Source organism: Microtus oregoni, unplaced genomic scaffold (genome assembly GCF_018167655.1).
Source record: "Microtus oregoni isolate MIOR12 unplaced genomic scaffold, Mior012 000001F_ref0000356, whole genome shotgun sequence".
Lineage (NCBI taxonomy): Eukaryota > Metazoa > Chordata > Mammalia > Rodentia > Cricetidae > Microtus > Microtus oregoni.
Window position 1 is genome coordinate 59,518,268 of NW_024543060.1, and position 19,880 is coordinate 59,538,147.

Consider the following 19,880-nt stretch of genomic DNA (forward strand, 5'->3'; position numbering starts at 1 on the left):
CAGATATGTGTAATGTCTTGTATGATAACCAAGTTTTAAGCACTTACCATTCTCAGGCTGAGTTTTCTTAAGCGAGTCAATAAGAGTACTGACTGCTTTTAAAACAAATATGATTTCTGTTACCTGTTGCCTAAAATAGATAAGAGAGATAATTTTCATTAAGATTTTAAAGATACACTGAGTATTTTTCCCCACAAAGTTTGTACAAATAGCTGCATTTTGGAAAAATATTGAATACAATAAAATAAAAGATGTTAAATTCTTATAAAAGGAAACATTGTCAAGCACATATTGATAGCAAACACAAATACACCTGTATTTCCAGATACAAACACATATATACACCTGTATAGCAAACAATATACACGCCTGCATTCCATACACAAATCTGATTTTTAGTTACTCTACCAAAATTGTCAATGAAAGGGAGGAAGTCAACTCCTGAAAAATCTACATTTACAAGACACGTGCAACTATTTACAATTAAATCCTTTACAACACACGCTTTAACCACTTCTCTACAGCACAATTCTTGTTTTCTAATTAACAGTAATGGAAATTTGCTAAAGATTACATGAAAGAGATGCATATTTTATAATGTTGCCAAAAGTATACTCAAAATTGCAACAATACTCAGGTGTTTATTTATTGATATTTTGTAAGACATGAAACATGCCTGAAATTAATTCTGAGATGGCCTGTGTAGCAACATCCAACAATAAAAATAAGCACATAAGTCTAGAAGGGTCCAAAAGAACACCCTGCTCTAACAGGAACAGCTGCATTGCCCTATGGTCTCTGCTAGCACTGGTCGGATCTGTAATCCCACAGACAGCCAGGCCTTCCCAGTACTGTACAGGGCACCACTTCGAGCCTCTTTTTCCCTCTTCTTTTCTTCTCTTTTTAAATTTGAGACAGGATCTCGGATTCCCCAGGCTGATGTCAAACCGGTAACTGAGGACGACCTTGAACTTCTGATCCTCCTGAGGTCAGAGGCCCCACTCACTATCAGGCCCTGTTTATGTAGTTTGGGGGACTACTGAACTGCATCTCTAGACATCAAACTTTCTTTGCAAGAAGCTCGATGGTGAAATGTTGCATACAGAAAACACGTAACAGCTTTGCCAGTGACTATAGACAGAGCTCACGACAGAGAAAGTATGCAGAGTGGGAGAGATGGCCCAGTGGTCTGCAGTGTACACTGCTCTTGCAGAAGAGCATGTCAGGCAGCTCACAACTGCTTATCGCGCTAGCTTCAGAAGATTAGACACTTCTGGGCTCCTCAGGCATGTGCACTAATGCTGCACATGGACACATAAATGATAATAACAAAAAAGAAATATTAGAGGAGCTAGTTAAATATTCAACACAGAAGATGAAGGAAAGGTATTTTCTGAACGAATATTATGATCTAATTAATATACTCTTCACTCAAGAAGCTTTGTCTCTGCTCTTTCATGCACATATCACGTATCAACTTTAATTAACAAATTTTTAATCATCTCCATAATCAAATTACTAGCAAGCTTTCAACGGAAAGTTTTTGTGTATACATTTGAAGGTATAATTTATGATGTAGAAATTTAAATTTCAAGATTGCATATGGTTATTAAGTATTGGTCATTTTTTAAAATGTGATTTTTGTGACTTTCATTCACCAAATTAGAAAACTGAAAAATAACTATTAAATGAGTAAAGAACTTTAAGATGCTGGAGACTGAGGAAAGGTATTCATATATTCCTGGGGAAATCTAAACTGGCATAAATCTGTGGTCAGCAATTTGATAAAGAACATTTCAACATTTAAAAAGAAAATCGATATCCTTTGTCAGGTCCTACTTCAGAAACGGATAAAGAGACAAGAGTGTACACAGGACTTGGGGACCTGTGGAGGTGGCCTGCCTCTGCACCTGTACTTAATCATAGAGAGGTCTCCTGACTCTCCTAACTTGGGTACCTCCGTTTATATTTCCTGTCTGCTTTGACTTAAACTTATTTTTACATTAAAAAAAATTATGATTCATATTTGCTAAATTTTCTCTACCACCCCACTGTGATTTAGCCCTGAAGGCCCTGCCATGAACACAAGTTGGATATACAAGAAGGAATTAGCTTAGGGCAAAGGCTTCCTTAGGCATATTAGAAAACATCGAGATTTGAGAGGGCCAGGGAACAGATACAGATTTCGTCCTCTTTGTAGCCAATAAGTGACACTCAACAATAACCCTGGGAAGTGATTTAATCTCTTATTTTCTCTTTAGAGAAAAAGGTTACGTTTTCATGCAAGTCCTTACACAGAAACCTCTGGTAGAGGATCTCTTTTCAGATTCAAATATTTTTCCAGGTTAAAAATGTAATTTAATACATGTATCACAGATTTCTTAATCTCCAAAAGAGACCTGAAATAGCATAATAATAAACCCTTACATATATGCAGCAAAGCCTATGAATATTTACCTTGTAAAGGGCAGATTCAATTATCTGCCACCTCAGGCTCACCCAGATCACTCAGGAAATCTCTTGGTTTTGGAGCCGTCTCTGTTATTAACTATGATATCATCACATCAGTGTGCTCCTTCTTCATTAAGCACGTACCTTGGGAGAGGGCACTTTCCACTCAGCCTTTCGTCCTCTATGTAGCGATGTAGGACATCCTGAGACCGCTTTAACAGCACGGTGAGTGCCATTCGCGAGATGTAGCCTTCTTGGGGTGTGGTGACTTTGTTACTGAAGGAAAACTGGAGCAGTGTTTCAAAACACATCTTAGAAAACTCTTCTCTCAAACGAATGTCAATCTCTGCTTCTGTAAAATTAATAACATTTGATAATTAATAAAATGCTAAAATAATGCATGCTAATGAGTCCAGCAAGCTAGGAACTAGGAATAAAAATATACCCTCGGTAAGATGAAAAGCACGGATCAACAACCTAGTTAATAATATTTAGTAAAAACAAAGCAAAACAATTTTCCCTCTTGGAATGTGAAAAAGAAGGCTGTCTATAATGGGCATTTTCTTTCTTGATTTTACATTGTTGTGTGTGTGTGTGTGTTCACATGCCACACCATGCATGCGGCAGTCAGGAGACAACTCGTATGAGTCACTTCTCTATCCCTGCACCAAGTGGGTTCTGATGACTGAACTCAGGTCATCAGAGGGGGCAAACAATTTTCTTGTCTTTTCACCTTTTGAAAATTCTGTACAATGAGTCCCAAGGACAAGGGATGTCACTGATTGGTAGAGTGCTTGGCTGGCGTGCATAAGGCCCTGAGTCTAACTTCCAGCTTCTACTCCCATTACCAGATAAATGGCCACAGTGGCATTCGTCTGTCACTCCAGCAGGAGGAAGAGAGGTTCATGGTCATTCTAGGCTAAATAGGAAGTTTGAAGTCAGCTATTTGAAGCTATTTATTTTTTGAGGCCAGCCTGGAGTACCTGGAACCCCACTTTAAACAAAACAAAACCTCAGGAACTTCTCAAGAACTTACTATAAATCAAGTCACAACGTTGTCTCTTCTGTCTTTATTATCTTTTCTCTTTTCCTAGGAACGGGAGTCTGCTCTGGTCTAGACTAGTTCTTCTCTAAGCCTGTTGTCTAGCCTTAACCTGAAAGCAGTCTCTGGCCGGCCAACACCATTCTCCCTTGGGCTGCACTTCCCACAACGCAAGCCTTCCATTTTCCTGGTTCACTATGTTCTCATCAAGATTTCTGCAGTGGCTTGCTAAAAAAGGATGAACAGAAGGTAAATTTCTGCTGATCTCTTGAAGATGTCATTATTTTACTGTGGTACTCAGATGTGGCTCCCAGCCCCTCCAGCTGCTCTAGAGAACTCTGAGGAAAACCCTTCTGTACTCCAATCTGCCCAGCTGAGCCTAGGCATGCACCTCCACGGTGAAAAGTCTTCATTTCTAGCCACCACGGCAAGTCTCTGGGAAGGAGAACTTCTAGGCCATTTTAAAGATTGTGCCTCTAAATGTTTTCCGTACGTTCTTTCTATTTTAAGTACATTGATATTTTCTGATATGTCTTACTAAGGGCCTTTTGCCTTTCACTGTTTTGGGTACCAAGTTATCATTTCTAATGTGAAGATACATGTCTTCAAAAATTCCCTTGTCGATATTTCTCTTTCCCTCCTGGAGACGCAGTATCACATTAGACACCTCTGCTTCATTTATTTCTTTTTGATTATAGCGCAGATTTTTCTATTGGCATCTGCTCCACTTTCTTTGTCACTTAGCAGATGCTGTGACACCGGCACACTTGGCTCCTAGTAGGAAGCATTGTTTGGGGAAGTTACTAGGGGTGGACTGCGAGGTTTCCCCAGTATATACTCATTCTCCCTCTCTCCTCTCTCTCTCTCATGAGGTGTGGTCTCAGTCTCTCCCAATCAGACCACGCCTCCCCTTCCTAGCTCCTCCTCTCACTCTGAGGCTCCTGCCAGGGGCTCAAGATGTGAGTTCTCAGTGTGCTGTTCCAGCTGCCACACCAGCTTGCTGTCACACTTCTCTGCTGTGAAGGTGATAGACTGTTATCCCTCATGAATCTGAAACACAAATCAACTCAGTTTCTTTTATTTACACGTTGCTTTTGGCCTTTCCATTCACAGTCCACGAACTCTGGCTATCAGGTCCTGTTAAACAGCCAAGAACCCAGCCATCACAGGAACTTGTTGGGCATGGGATGTCCTGTGTGTTTATAGAAAATCTCGAAGGTAAAGCTGAGGGATGTGCGCTTCATGCAAAGCCCCCGGAAGGGTGTGCAGGTGCCTTTCAGTGTGGCACACTTCATACACACATGGCAGTGAGATTATCAGAAGTCTAGGACTAAGTCAGCACACCTGATACGTCGGTGCTGACTTAGCTGGAAATAGTTATACCTTATTCGATTGTACTTCATTAAAATATCTAGCATTTTAAATAGAAGTATGATACAAACATTAAGTCCACATAATTCTTTTCCTCTTAAATTCCCATGCTGATTAATTTACAGGCCAATTTTTTAAAACTTTTGAATGAGTGGAAAAAAAATTTATTTTGTTTTGTAAGTAGTGTGAGAGCCATCTAGAGGCCAAACTGTACAAATGTTCTTTAAAATAACACAGATTATTCATGGATGTAGTAAATGCTAGGATTAAGAGTCTATAATGCAAAAATTAATAATCTCTCAGAAAAAATTCACATTATGATATCACAATTACAGAAAAAAATTCACATTATGATATCACAATTACATCTGAGATTTGAATACATATTTTCATAGAGAGAAATAATGAGAAAAGACAGATTAGGCAGCAGCAGATTAAGACATGCTGACACAAGAAGGGAGCATGTTCCCACAGTCTCTGCCTGATGACTATGAGCTTTCCAGTCAGACAAACACAGCTCTGTCTTTAAAGCTGTGATGCCTACTCTCAGAAATGTTAAGAAAGGCTATACTTTCCAGCATAAGACTGTGCACGGTAGGCATTCCCTAAGGGCTTTATTCCTTGGACAAATGTTAAGGCATTTTCCCTAGAGAACCGACATGCTAAGTGGCAGAGCATTCTCCTTTACACTACATTCTTGACAATAATCTACAACTTTACAGAACTATAAGCTTTGTCCACCAAATGACTCCATGAGATCCCAGAAGCACCATGTAACTTATTTAATCAGACCTTACAAATACGAACACACCTATATTTTCCCCCATAAAGTTTAGCAGTCTATAACACCACATCACTAAAAATTACTTCTCCATTCTCTGGTTTACATTTAAACAGAGAATTAAAGACGCCTTCTCAGCTTCTGAGCACTGTAAAAGCCTCTGAAATAGCACACCTGTAAATGAGGGTGACTGGGAGTGGATGGAGCCCCGGTTGAGCATGGTCATCATCTGCCCCACAAAGGCTTTAGGAATAAGGTTGGCATACGGGAGGATCTCTGCGCTGATGAGCTGAACAACCTAGAACAGAGGGGGTCAAAGATAGTTGTTTCCTTGAAACAGACCAAGTGTAATTTCTAGAGTAAAAGTTAAATTTTACTTTTTAAGAAATTAAAGAACCTTCCCTGATAGAAGTACATGAAGTTTTACTGTTACTACACACAACTACTGACATCAAGGTTTACTATACTATAATTTTTATAATAGATTGATCTTCATCACAAATGTAAATATACAGAAAAACTGAAACTCACCCATGCTAAAATAAAATATCCAAAAATAAGATTAAATTTCTTATAATCAGAAATTATAAATTATGAAAAACTAAAGTTACACTTTTTTTTTTGGTTTGCTGTCCCAGAACTTGCTCTTATAGACCAGGCTGGCCTCGAACTCACAAAGTTCTGCATATCTCTGCCTCCTGAGTGCTGGGATTAAAGGCATGCACCACCACTGCACAGCTAATTTTTGTCAAATACCTTAACCTGACATACAGTTTATTTTATCCTTGGAAGGAAAGAAAAAGCTCATCCAAGGTTTAAACAGTAACGGCACAGAGGTGACATCCTGACAAATCTATGATGATGCATACACTCTGAAGTCTCCACCTGAAAATAATTTACTTGATCAACTTAAATTAAGCTACCTCACTTAAAGACAACAGATCCCAACCCAAACTTCAAAGCTAAAAACTTCAGGGTGGCAAGATGGTTCAGCTGGTACAGAACCGACGTAAAAGTGGGAGACTCCACAAAGTTGCCCTCTGACCTACATACAGACACACACAGGGAGACAGAGAGAGACATGCACACATGTGCCCCTCCCCCTGCTAAAATTAAAAACTTTTAAAGTGCTCAAATCCCATTTATAATCATCCAATAGTCAAAAATACAGGAAATGTTTCTAAGTTTGCTTACTTCAACATCAATACTTTCATTTCTTTGAAATTCTTGAATAGAAAGATTATCTGGAGGTATGCTAGAAAAGAAAAAAAAGAGATTTGATTTTTAAAGGTAAAATAAACAGGAGGGAGAAACAGTATTCAAGTGATAAACATTAGCTCTTCCTTCTCAGGTTGAGACATCATCATACACTTAAAAGATTGCCCTTTTAAATTCAAGTAGTTCGTATAAATGATTTGTTAAAACGTCTCTTGGTATAATGTATGAAAAAGAAAGGTTTATAGATAATACCATCCACAACTAAAGTCACCTTGAGAGTACATCTGAATTTTTTTATAATGATCTTGACATAAAAGACCCTCAATCAAGCCCATAAATTTGTAATACAAAGCATTAAATTCTTTACAGTAAATATAAGTGAACATCCATAAAAAAGATTTAGATTTTCTAAAACCAAGTTATTACAGCAAGAACAGAGAAATCAATAGCTCTGAAAGAATCAAATCTAGAATCCACGGATTCTAGCCTTTCTAATTCATGGATAGTAATATGGTCATAAATTCACCAAACACTGAGATATTAACTGTCTACGAACAACTGAACCAGCGCGGCTGTTACAACAGCTAAATCAGTCAGTGTCTATAGGAACTTTGTCGGCCTTACTCTTGTGGATCTTCACTGCAACCCCAGGAAGCAAGCAGTGTGACCGCAGGCAACAGAGGGAACGCTGAGGCCATATGTGCCTAAGAACACGTCGGCCACCACACCTCACATAAATAAATGGCAAGGCCACAATTTGAACTGCTTTCTTGACATTTAAGCCTATATTACTTCCTTTTATATTGCAGGCATAAAACAGCACCAAAGCATTTAGGTTTAGCGATATCAAGCACAGTTTTCCACTACAGCTGGATGGTTAGCAGGCCTTCAAGAGCACCAAGACCTCTACACCAGGCACTAGTCCTTCCTCCAGTCAGTTATGAGTTCCGAGCAGTGAGAAAGGAAGGAACACACAGATGCCCGTCCACTGTGTTCGGTCAGGGTCTGTCAACCCAGATCTGAACACTCGACAGACACTCTTCCATCTCTCTAAAGGCTCTTCCTTTCAGATCAATGAGCTGACCTTTTGGTAAAGAGGAAATCTTCAAGTGTACTGGCTAATTCTGGCCACATGCTGTCAAACTTCCCAGAAGAAGCATGCTGTCGGGCGACAGGCAGCCCAATGGAAAGGACTTTGAGGAGAGAAGCTACTGCCAGTTTCCACGTGCTTTCCGAAGGGCAGGAATACTTCAAACCGAGAGGGACCCTGAGAGTCTGAGGAGGACAGTTGAGATCAGTCAAAACACACACAGCTGCATTTAAAACAAAACACCAACAAAGCTGTAAAAAGACAGTGTGGCAGTGATCTCCCCTGAAAAGCAGGTTAAGAAAGACTGATTCTCAGGCAGAGACCCCAAAGCCTACTTCCTAGACTTTTCATTTTCTTTGGAACAGGGAACTAGACACAGGGCCTTTTGTATGCTAAGAATCCAGCACCACTGAGCTAACCTGACCTCTGAAAGCTCCATGTGTTTGTAAACTGGACACACAGTCTCACTGCTGTGGCTCAGGTTGGCCACAACCTCTGTCTGTCTCCCTGACTCAGCCTCCTGAGTGCTGGGTCACATATCCGTTGCTACCATGTTGTGCTCACACTGTCTCCATCTATCCTGACCTGCTTCCCCCAGCAGAAAGGAATTTGTTCAGATGCATCTATCCTTCAAAAGAAGTTAGGGGAGAGTAATAATGTGAAAATACCATCACTTTCAAGTTTCACACCTAAAATTCCTTGAGTTCTATATTCTGCTCAAATATTTTAATGAACTTTTTCTAATACTGAAATTAACCATGCCAGAATATAAAACTTTGACATTTACATTTAGGTTTGTACTTCAAATAGAAGAAACACAATGAACAAGAGTTTAAGCTAAAAAAAAGACAAAATCAACATGATAATCTATATACTATATACAAATAAGGAACTGTTCTTTTAAAAATGAGTCTGCATTGCCAGTTAGAATGATCCTGAGTGCATCCCTGAAAACTAAGCATCCTTAAAAGTAGAGGATTCTTTAAGAACTATAGCAAATCCACTGTGAGGAAAGCCCTTACTAGACTAGAGATACAGTTTGGCAGAAAAGCGCCTGCCTGGCAGTTGAGAGGCTATGGGATCAATCTCTAGTACTCTGACACTCCCCACCCCAAAGTCACTCACAGACTAAAAAAGGGGCTTGCTAAATACAATGCATGCATTTGAGGTCAATATAATTAACAATATTTTTCATTCATTCCAAAATATCGCCTAAAGAGAAATTTCACTAAATTTATAATATCAAATAAAATTATAGAGATAAAAAAGATACATTACCTTAATAACATTCTGGAGGACTTTTTCATTCACCACTGCTTTATGACAGGCTGTTTTTTGGTACAAATCCACAACTACTTCCAAAGATCTCTCAGCAAATGGCACATAATTCAAGGCTACCCATTCCGCCTACAAAGTAATATTTTCACATGGAATTAAAGGTAATGGGACTGAAGGAAAAGAGATTGTTTTTGAAAAGAAAGCTCCTTTCCTTACAAGTTCAGGCCTTGGTTCTAGATCAGATCATATTACATGCAAAGTTTTCAAAAACATATGTACTTCATTAAAAATCATTTCAGCCAGGCAGAAGTTACAACTACTAGGGAGGCAGAGAGAGCATTCTGTCAAGACTGGGAAGGCGGGCTTTACGTGTTGCCAGTTAGGTTAGGACAGTTTTAGGAAATTTAACTCACCGGTGCAAATAGTTGGATCTATTGTGATTCCATTGTGATGCAAGACAAATAGAATGAGAAAAATTAATACATATTAAAACTACTTTCGGACTATATATAATTATAATTTTTATGTTGAATGAAGAAAATCAGCATGTACATGCAGTCAAAAATTTACTTTTGTCTAAGTAAAAATGAAGATATAATTTGCCAACTAAGGCTATGAAAATTTATGTAAAAATCCAACTAAATTTCACACCAGCAATGGATAACTCATTTAGTACACGCAGATTTCTTCACCTTGCACTATTTTAAGGTAAGATTAGGCTCAGAGATTTACAGGCCATTTTCTAGAAGAATGGGGTAGCCAAGAAAAAGGTATATGGAACGTTCTTTTTTGAAGAAACAGGGAAGTGAAGGGCAAGCTTTCAGGAGGGCCATATGGGAGAGGAGAGTCACAAACAGGAAGAAAAGGTTCACAGACGCAGTGTCTCAGATAACGTCTACTCTCCAACACACGAGTTCAAATGAACGCCTTTTCTTAGGTAGCCAAAGTTTACCTTAATTGGAACTCACTGATAAGCCATAACTCATTAAAGAATAAACACAATTTGTAAACTACCTGATTATATTTTGCATTTGCAATGTGCTTTGTTTCCAGCTGTCCATACTGTGGAGGTTTGCAGGAAAACTCTACAAATGCCAGTAACTGGTCAAATATAGCTGGGTACATTATCTGCATGTTTTCTGGTCCAACGCAGATGGCCTATAAACAAAATGTGAACATTAGAAAGCACAGCACGAACTCTAGAAAGTTATTCCCTGTGAACTCAGTTGTTCAGTCATAGAATCTAAAGAACTGCACCACCTCATACAATAGGCCATCTTTTCACACTTGGGATTCAAGCTATTCAAACAATTATTTAAAAAGTAAAAGCCAACCTGAAAGTGGTTATAGTCAGGTTAAAAATGATTCCAATGAATTGTGATTTATTCTGTAACACAGGAGGGAAAGGGCAAGCAAGCACGTTAAGACAGGTGCCAGGTAACGCTGCGGCACAGTACCTGAGATTGGCAGCAGGGCAGTCAGGAGACCAGCACTAGGTCAGGATGAAGCTGACTTCACTGTAAGTCTTATAGGCCACGGGCACAACAACTTGTTGCTACCCCATGCCTGCTTATATATTCACAGTATTATATTTGAAAAGTAAATCTTTAAAAAACTCATGCAAAATTATTTTAGTTATGTAAAAAGTTATCAGGTTTTGAAATGATGTTACATTCTGTTTTCAGAGCCAAAGCTCAGAACAAATTCCTAAAGCCACAATGGATAATTCTATTTGTGGATATTCTGTTAAAGTGGAATTATTAAAGAGTCAAAGTTCAAGTTTTATCTTGAAATAAAGGGGATGTGTACTGTTCTTTATTACCTTCTATGCATGTGTAACAAACCTGAATATGCAGTTATAAGAGTTCAAGAACCTGGGAATTCTCCAGATGAATACTTTTCTGGCCAGAAAGCCTTTTTTACTTACTTTAGTGAAATGTATATACAATGGATTTGGGTAATTTAACCAGAGGGGGAAAGTTTGATGAAATACAGTTTTTCTTCAATGAAAAATTTTAAAACTTATTTTGATTTCAGTTATAGAAATTCATGCCCCTCAAACAATTTTTGAATGTAAGATTATCTTAAACTCTGCATTTGTTCACAATTTGTTTCTTGTACAGTGCAACTACGGTTACAGAGATAAAGAACTACTCTTAGCCTGCCTGCCTCCAGAGGCCGTTTATAGGGACCATGGTCACCACCGCAACATCAGCAGCATGTTCATCATCCCAGCTGGGTACCTAGAAAACAGGCCTGACCGACAGACAGACAACTCACAGATGCTTGGACAGCAGGACTGCCTCCCTCTCATCTCAGACACTTTGCTGAGCTGACCTTTTCTGGCCGTGTTTGTTTCTCAAGGTAGAGTTTCACACTGTAGCTAAGGCTGGGCTCACACTTCATGTGAGCCTCCCTGCCTCAGACTTCCACATATTGGGGTCAGAGAAGACTCCTTACACCCAATTCTGCTCAGCTTTTCTTTTAGAACATTTACTTCATATGTGCATGTGTGTGTACAGACACTTGCACTGTGGCATGGATGTGGAGAGTAGAACAACTTTTGGGATGTGTGTCTTCTGCCCCGTGGGCCCCAGGGCCATCGTCGGGCTGGGACGCAAGCTCCTTTACCTGCTTAGCCGCCCTGCCAGCCCTTGTTTAGGATTCTGATAGTTAGTTAGAAATTTCAGTATCAACTTCCCCAATAACCTAAACAACTCTTTCATTTTGATCTTTCCTCTTCTAATCTCAATTTATTCAATGAATTTTAGATCTGTTTAAATCTGTCATTTGGTTGGGTGGCTATGGCCTTTAATCCCAGTACTTGGGAGGCAGAGGTAGGTAGATCCTCTGTGGGTTCAAGGCCAGCCTGATCTACAGACCTAGTTCTAGGACAGCTAGGGTTGTTACACAGGAAAACCCTGTCTTCAAAAACAAACAAACAAACAAACAAACAATTCTGCGATTTGCTGCTGTAGAAAAGAAAACACACAGCTAAAAATAAACATTTTAAACCTGTAGTAAGAAAACTACTTTGACACGCTTACCCTGTGTCTTAATATAGGCTACCAATAATTTCAGAATTCACTTTATACTGAATTCTTTTTTGTTGTTGCTGTTTTTAAATGAGCATTGATTGGTGTTTTGCCGGCATGCATGTCTGTGTGAGGGTGTCGGGTCCCTGAAACTAGAGTTACAGACAGTTGTAGCCTGGCATGTGGGTGCTGGGAGTTGAACCTGGGATCTCTTGAAGGTTTTTAACCCCAGCCCATGTTCTTAACCCCTGTGTTGTCTCTCCAGCCCCAGAATAAACTTTATCTAAAATTAGAGGATGCAAGCAACTTTTTAATGACACAAAGCAGAACTGAATTACTTCTTTTAAAAGAATAAGTTTTTAAAATCCTAACAATCAGGGGCTGGAGAGATGGCTCAGCGGTTAAGAGAATTGACTGCTCTTCCAGAGATCCTGAGTTCAAGTCCCAGCAATCACATGGTGGCTCACAACCATATGTAGTGAGATCTGGTGCCCTCTTCTGGCCTGCAGGCATACATGCAGGCGGAACACTATATACATAATAAATAAAATTTAAAAAGAAAAAAAATCCTAACAATCTTAAATCTATCCCAAAGTAGACATACACAGTAACCTCAAAAAAATCTGACTTTATCTCATGAAGCTTATTACAAAATGAAAAGCTCCAGAAAGCCATATTCATTATTGTTTATGCAGCCATTAAAATGACATTACCTTTTGGAGAACATCTAAAGCTGTAAGCACAGCTTCCTGTAAGCTTGTCAGAACTGCTTCAGTATAAGATGGAAGGATGAAAGGGGACGCATCTGAACTTATTGGGACTGAAACGGCGCTGTGCAATATGACCCCCAACTTGTGCAGGTCGTCCATGTTGAAGCCAGCTTTTATGTGCTGGTAGAGAGCTGGGAATATCTGAATCAAAGCTGTAAGAAAAGGCTGGCTGGGAATGAAGGTGAGCTTATCAAAAGTTACAGGTGGCTTTGTGCTTTCAGAACCGATCTTATACCAGGTATTCCAGGCAGCCCACCAGAGGTTCAAGTCTTCGAGCTCATCAGTCACTACGGGTGGCTCAGCACTGTATCTACCAAGCTTGTCTCCAATGGAATCTGTCCTTACAAACGACCTGTTCAGGCCTGGGCCTGAGATGTTTCCTATAAGGACAGGTACGGGCACATTGACCACTGGTGGTGTCTCAGGCTTCTCCGAGTCTCTGACAGGTGACACAAGCTGTAATATCTCCTGGAAGCTTTTCAGAGCAGCCAGGGATACTTCATTGTTTTTGCTGAGTGCGGCTGACTGAATGTGGTCAAGAAGAACATCCCAAGCTCTTGAAAAGTCTCCTGCACCAAGAAAAGGGGGAGGAGGGACAATTAGCACAAAAACGACCGCAATCTCTTAGACACTTGGGAGCATATTTGCTTCATTTTCTGCTTAAACTGACACCAAACTCAAAAGAATATAAGTAGGTCCTAAGGTACTAAAACCATGACTAAATGGCCCAGAGGAAAGGCACCTGCTGCACAGCCTCACACTGGCTCCATCCCCAGAATCACAAAAGCCTCATGGGCAGCTCCCTCTCTAACCCAAAGCATGATTGGTAGCTCCCTCTCTAACCCAAAGCATGATTGGTAGCTCCCTCTCTAACCCAAAGCATGATGGGTAGTCTGCCACTACAAGCCAGTTACCCTAAGTACACTGAGTGGCAGAAACAGACCCTGTGCCAAACAGGTGGCAGGAGAATATCAATTCCCTGAAGCTCTCCTCTGACTTCCCCATGCATACTAAGCAGAATGCCCACACATGCAAACTGAGCAGAATGCCCTCACACGTAAGCTGAGAAGAATGCCAACACATGCATGCTAAGAAGAATGCCCACACATGCATGCTGAGAATGCCCACACATGCCCTCCCATGCACATGTAATAAAAAATGCAAATTAAAAAGACAGCAAAACAGCCTCGTGGTGGCACACGCCTTTAATCCCAGCATAGACAGGCAGATCTCTGACTTAAGAGGCCAGCCTGGTCTACAGAGTAATTTCCAGGACAGACAGGGCTACACAGAGACACCCTGTTTTGGAAAAATAAGCAAAGAAAAAACAAAAAAAACCCCAACCAAACAAAATGCCATAACACAGAAATAATAGAAAATTTCTATAAATAGGTATGTATATGTTAAGTAGGTAACATAACGATTTGTAGAGATTTTATTTACTTTTGCCTAAAGAGAATAGAATAAAATATAGGAGGATAAAACAAAAGCTTTCAGTGACATGGTCTCCTCTCCATTTATTTTTATTATTAATTTAAACACATGCCCTACCCCTCAGTATTAGTTCCTGAACTGATGTTCTAGTGTATGGTGGGCAAGTCCTCTACCACCAAACTGTAGCTCTAGCCTAAGATGCTCTCATTCTTAATCACTGGAGAAGATACAACATTAACAGTATAATATATGATTTTAATGTCTAAATGTTTAAATGATCTATATGTCATACTGCATAAAATTTTGACTTTATACTTTAGTTCTCATGTTACAATAAATTTAGAGCTCTGAGTTTTCTTACATATGTTTTTTACAACAGTAATGACTTAGGATAAAATGCATCACAGAGTCAAAAGAAGAAAAGTGTTCATTGGTTGGCAAAATTGGTGATAAGAAGCTCGCCACCAAGCCGGAAGACCAGAGTTCAATTCCCGTGGCCCACACTGGTAGAAGGAGAGGACTAATTCCTGCAAGTTTTCCTCTGACCGCCATATGTGTGCTATGTATGGCATGTGTGCATGCTTCTCACCACGTACACAGAGTAAATAAGCAAACATGAAAAAACACCAACCAGTAAGTTAGCTTTCCAAAAGTCGATGTGTGTGTGTATGTATGTGTGTGTGTGTGTATATATATATATACACATTATATAAATATATAATTGGACATAGGTCTGTTAGATATAGATACACACACACATATAAATATATATAATTGCACATAGGTCTGTTAAAAGAAAAGTAACTAGTGTTTCACATTATAAAAAATTATCTAAGCCACCTGAGCTGCCTTATATTTTCATTTAAAAAAGAACTAAATCAATACTTAGCACTTCATGTCTGCTGGCATAAGGTCAAAACAGGTGTTAAACAGTGATGCGTTGTATACTCCATCAAATGTAAATTATACACTCAGAGAAAAACCTAAATTAAACAAAATACACCAGGTGTGGTGGTACACACCTTTAATACCAGTACTTGTGAAGTAGAGGCAACCTGGTCTACATAGTGAGCTACAGGACATCCAGGGCTATGTATATGCACAGAGTCCCTGTCTCTTTTTTTTCAATATTTATTTATTATGCATGCAATATTCTGTCTGTGTGTACGTCTGCAGGTCAGAAGAGGGCACCAGACCTCATTGCAGATGGTTGTAAACCACCATGTGGTTGCCGGGAATTGAACTCAGGACCCCTGGAAAAGCAGGCAATGCTCTCAACCACTGAGCCATCTCTCCAGCCCTAGAGTCCCTGTCTCAAAAACAAAACAGAAAACTAAAACTGTTGAGGGGGCTGGGGAACTGGCTCATTTCGTGAAGTGCTTGCCATGCAAGTATGAAGAGCCGGGTTTAATCTCGAGGATCCATGTTTAAAAACAACCAAACAGGTGCAGTGCCATGTGCTTTGACTTCAGAGTGCTTGCTGTGCAAGCATGAAGACATGAGTTCAAGCCCCCAAGCCCCATAAAAAAGCTAGATGTGGCTGTGTGTGAGCCTCAGTGCTGTGGGGCAGAACAGTAGGAGACTGATCTCAAGGCAATGAGGTGCAGAGTGACAGCGGGACACCCACTGTTGTCTCTTGACCATCAGGTGTACCAAAGTGTAAGCACTCACATACACAGGTGTGCAAACCTCTCCCACCCCACTGACTGTCCAATAGTACCGCTGTCCACTTTTCTGTACTGTCCCCAACACTGCCACCCAAACCAAAAGCAATCCAACCCTCCCTTGGCTTCTCAGCCTCAAACTCACCGCCATCCCTAATTAGACAATCTCTATTTTGGGCACTGTCTTGTACACTCCAGTTTGTACAGCATCATTTCTTGGCCCTACACTCCAGGTGATAGCAGCACGCATCCCTTCACAGTGCAACAATAAGAAAGTCTCCAGAATTACCAAATGTTTTCTACATAATTAGCTATAAACTTGGTCATGTTTTAGAACCACCAATTTGCATGAATAGCTTCTAGATATAAAGTCCAAAAGAATTTTCTATGTGTGTTCCAAATTTCTTTTAACCTAATTTGTGTAACCAGAACAAGAAAACATTTATATACCTAGCGGCTGCAGCAAGTATCGTCTGGTATTGAAGATCCTTGCCACTCCAGCCAATGTCAGTACCCATGTCTCAGCCCACTGTTTCTCTGCTGTGTCTCTTGAATGATGAATTAAAATATTTCCACCTCCAGACTCAATCTTCTCTTTGTCTGCTGTCGTAGAAGATTCTCGAACTCGGTCCAGTAGATGAAAGAGAACCTAGATATTTATTTTAAAGGTCATAAAAAAGGTCACTGATGACATAGTTTAAGTAATGGCAAAATAAACTAGAAGTTATAAAACATGTAACAATTTTATTAAACTACATAAATTAGAGAAAATTGACTAAAACAGGTAACCATGTACTCTTAAATGTATCCTTAAAGTCATAAAATATGAAAACATAAAGCCAACTGGACAGAACATCAGCTAAGAATTGTTATCAGTGGAACATGTATTAGATAATACTTGAGACAAGGATGCAGTTCCAGGCAAAAAGTATAATTATGGAGATGTCCAGATTGAGTTCAGGACTAAATGGCTAAATGAAGTGTTGGAAAAACAATCAGCAAGTAAACACCAGCTAGCACTCGGCCAATGCTTGCACTTAAGGGAAACGGAGAGCAAATGGGATGGTGGGGAACCGAACAGAGGAGCAGAGGAGGCGAGCTTTGTGAGACAGAGCTTCAAACAGAAGATGAATTAACAACGTTAGGCACAAAGTACTGGGTTCCATTCCCAGCAGAGCAACAAGAAAGGAAAGGAAGGCCAGGAGACGAACGGAAAGTGGAGGAAAAGGGTGACAAGTCTTCATATGTTGCTGTAAGGATCTGGGAACTCTGCTTTATCAGGGAGAACAGGATGGAGGAGGGAGGGGATGGAGATAGAAACTAGTCTCTGGGGGTGCACACACACGCACACACGTACACACACACACAGATACACAAACACACAGAGTAAAAATGAAGACAAATACACGGGAATGATTCTTTACAAAGGCAACACATTTACCTGAAGATGTAAACTGTAAAAGCACATGTCAACTAAAAGCTACCAGCCCCAAACACCTCACAGTACCTTCCAGATAACCGTGTGCCAGGTTGAATGCTGCAGCAAGGTCCCGTGTGCACCAATTGTAGAAAACAGAGTCTGCCCTGCACTTTTCCTCACAGCGGGGCGCGGGTCCACACACAGTTCGCCCAGCTTTGCATAAAGGCACAGCCACAAGCAATCAAAGGGCGGTGCAGGGTGGAACGGCCGATTTAGAGACACTCCTTTCTCTTCTGCCTGCTTCTGCTGGGCCGCCTCTTCTTTATTTAACTCTTTTTCGATAGTTTCCCCTCTTTGGAAAAAATAATCTGAAATATTCCACTAAAAAGAAAAGTATAAAATATAACTTTATTCACAAATTTTGTTTTAAAGTTCAAAACAGGTTCAATAAAAGCATCTCTCTCATTCGAATGTCTAATTTCAAGAGAATGTGGCTATTTTGTCTAAGCATTAACTTTCATTGTCCTGTACATTTTAATTATGAAAAATTTCAATTATACAGAATAATGAACTTCAATGTATTGATATACATAGTGCCTAGCCATTATAATTGTTAACTATAAAACAATACATTACCACAACAAATTAATTTCTTCATATCACTTAATCACTTATAATTTCATACAGAAATACTAGCTGCTCTCTTCACATATACCAAAGGCTTTACCTTCAAGGATAATGAAGTATGTGAATTCATGGTGATGGCCAACAATGGAAGCGCAGTGGCTCCAACACTGAATCAATGTAAAGTAAAGGAGGGGACGTCTAGCGGACACTGAGCCTGAATCACCCAGCTGCTCTTTGTCAACAGGTCTGTATGTGAGATGACACTGTCTTCCATGGTCACAGTTTTCACAGAAAAACACTAACTTACTGACTTTGTGTGATAAGTTTACAGTTGAATTCTATGGAACTTCTGAGTTATAATAAACATTTAGGAGATGCTAAACAGCTGCCTTTAAAAAGATGGGGAGCACTGGACAGAAATCTCAAGGTCCAAATCAGGAGCAGAAGGAGACGGAGCACGAGCAAGGAACTCAGGACCACGAGGGGTGCACCCACACACTAAGACAATGGGGATGTTCTATTGGGATCTCACCAAGGCCAGCTGGCCTAGGTCTGAAAAAGCATGGGATAAATCCGGACTAGCTGAACATAGCGGACAATGAGGAATACTGAGAATTCAAGAACAATTGCAGTGGGTTTTTGATCCTACTGCACGTACTGGCTTTGTGGGAGCCTAGGCAGTTTGAATGCTCACCTTACGAGACCTGGATAGAGGTGGGCAGTCCTTGGGCTTCCCACAGGTCAGGGAACCCTGATTGCTCTTCGAGCAGATGAGGGGGGGTGGGGGACTTGATCGGGGGAGGGGGAGGGAAATGGGTAGCGGTTGTGGGGACGAGGCAGAAATCCTTAATAAATAAATAAATAAAAAAAAAAAAAAAAAAAAAAGATCTAACCAGGGCTGGAGAGATGGCTCAGGGGTTAAGAACACTGACTGCGCCGGGCGGTGGTGGCGCACGCCTTTAATCCCAGCACTCGGGAGGCAGAGGCAGGCGGATCTCTGTGAGTTCGAGACCAGCCTGGTCTACAGAGCTAGTTCCAGGACAGGCTCCAAAACCACAGAGAAACCCTGTCTCGAAAAACAAAAAAAAAAAAAAAAAAAGAACACTGACTGCTTTTCCAGAGATCCTGAGTTCAATTCCCACCACCCACATGATGGCTCACAATCATCTCTAGTGGGGTCTGATGCCCTCTTCTGGTGTACAGGTGTACATGCAGAGAGAGCACTCATGTATATAAAATATAAATAAATCTTTGAAGAAAAAAAAAGACCTAACCACCTTACGACAGAGATTTAACTTCAGTTTTATAAACTTTCTCAATTTCAACACATAGGTGAAGAGAGTCCAAACAATTTCCTTAGATAAACTACAAATATTGGAGCCTGTTCTCTTCATATTTGCTTCATGTGTGATACTTGCAGTACCTAACATACTACCTCTGTACTCACGATGTGTAAAATGAGACTACATGTCAATAATTCAATAACCAACAAGAGCTAAACACAAGTAACACACACACACGCCAGGCTCCAGAGCCTTCCACTATAATAGGTTATCACACACACGCCAGGCTCCAGAGCCTTCCACTATAATAGGTTATCACACACACGCCAGGCTCCAGAGCCTTCCACTATAATAGGTTATCACACACACGCCAGGCTCCAGAGCCTTCCACTATAATAGGTTATCACACACACGCC

At 40.2% G+C, this 19,880-nt stretch overlaps 1 protein-coding gene across 8 annotated transcripts in view; it reads right to left on the reverse strand.

Moving 5' to 3' along the window:
* Mon2 (MON2 homolog, regulator of endosome-to-Golgi trafficking) overlaps positions 1-19,880 on the reverse strand; it is a 75,872-nt gene that overhangs the window by 5,727 nt on the left and 50,265 nt on the right. For 5 of the 8 annotated variants that reach the window (XM_041664305.1, XM_041664295.1, XM_041664265.1 and 2 more), the window contains 11 exons: positions 17,642-17,935; positions 16,585-16,783; positions 12,980-13,605; positions 10,246-10,389; positions 9,645-9,662; positions 9,232-9,360; positions 7,948-8,138; positions 6,840-6,900; positions 5,820-5,943; positions 2,596-2,803; positions 48-130 (listed from right to left, as the gene is read on the reverse strand). In XM_041664305.1, the coding sequence (XP_041520239.1) occupies positions 48-130; positions 2,596-2,803; positions 5,820-5,943; positions 6,840-6,900; positions 7,948-8,138; positions 9,232-9,360; positions 9,645-9,662; positions 10,246-10,389; positions 12,980-13,605; positions 16,585-16,783; positions 17,642-17,935 (2,077 nt within the window). The remainder of the gene's footprint in view (positions 1-47; positions 131-2,595; positions 2,804-5,819; positions 5,944-6,839; positions 6,901-7,947; positions 8,139-9,231; positions 9,361-9,644; positions 9,663-10,245; positions 10,390-12,979; positions 13,606-16,584; positions 16,784-17,641; positions 17,936-19,880) is intronic. The other 3 variants (XM_041664313.1, XM_041664285.1, XM_041664275.1) reach the window with 1 other exon arrangement.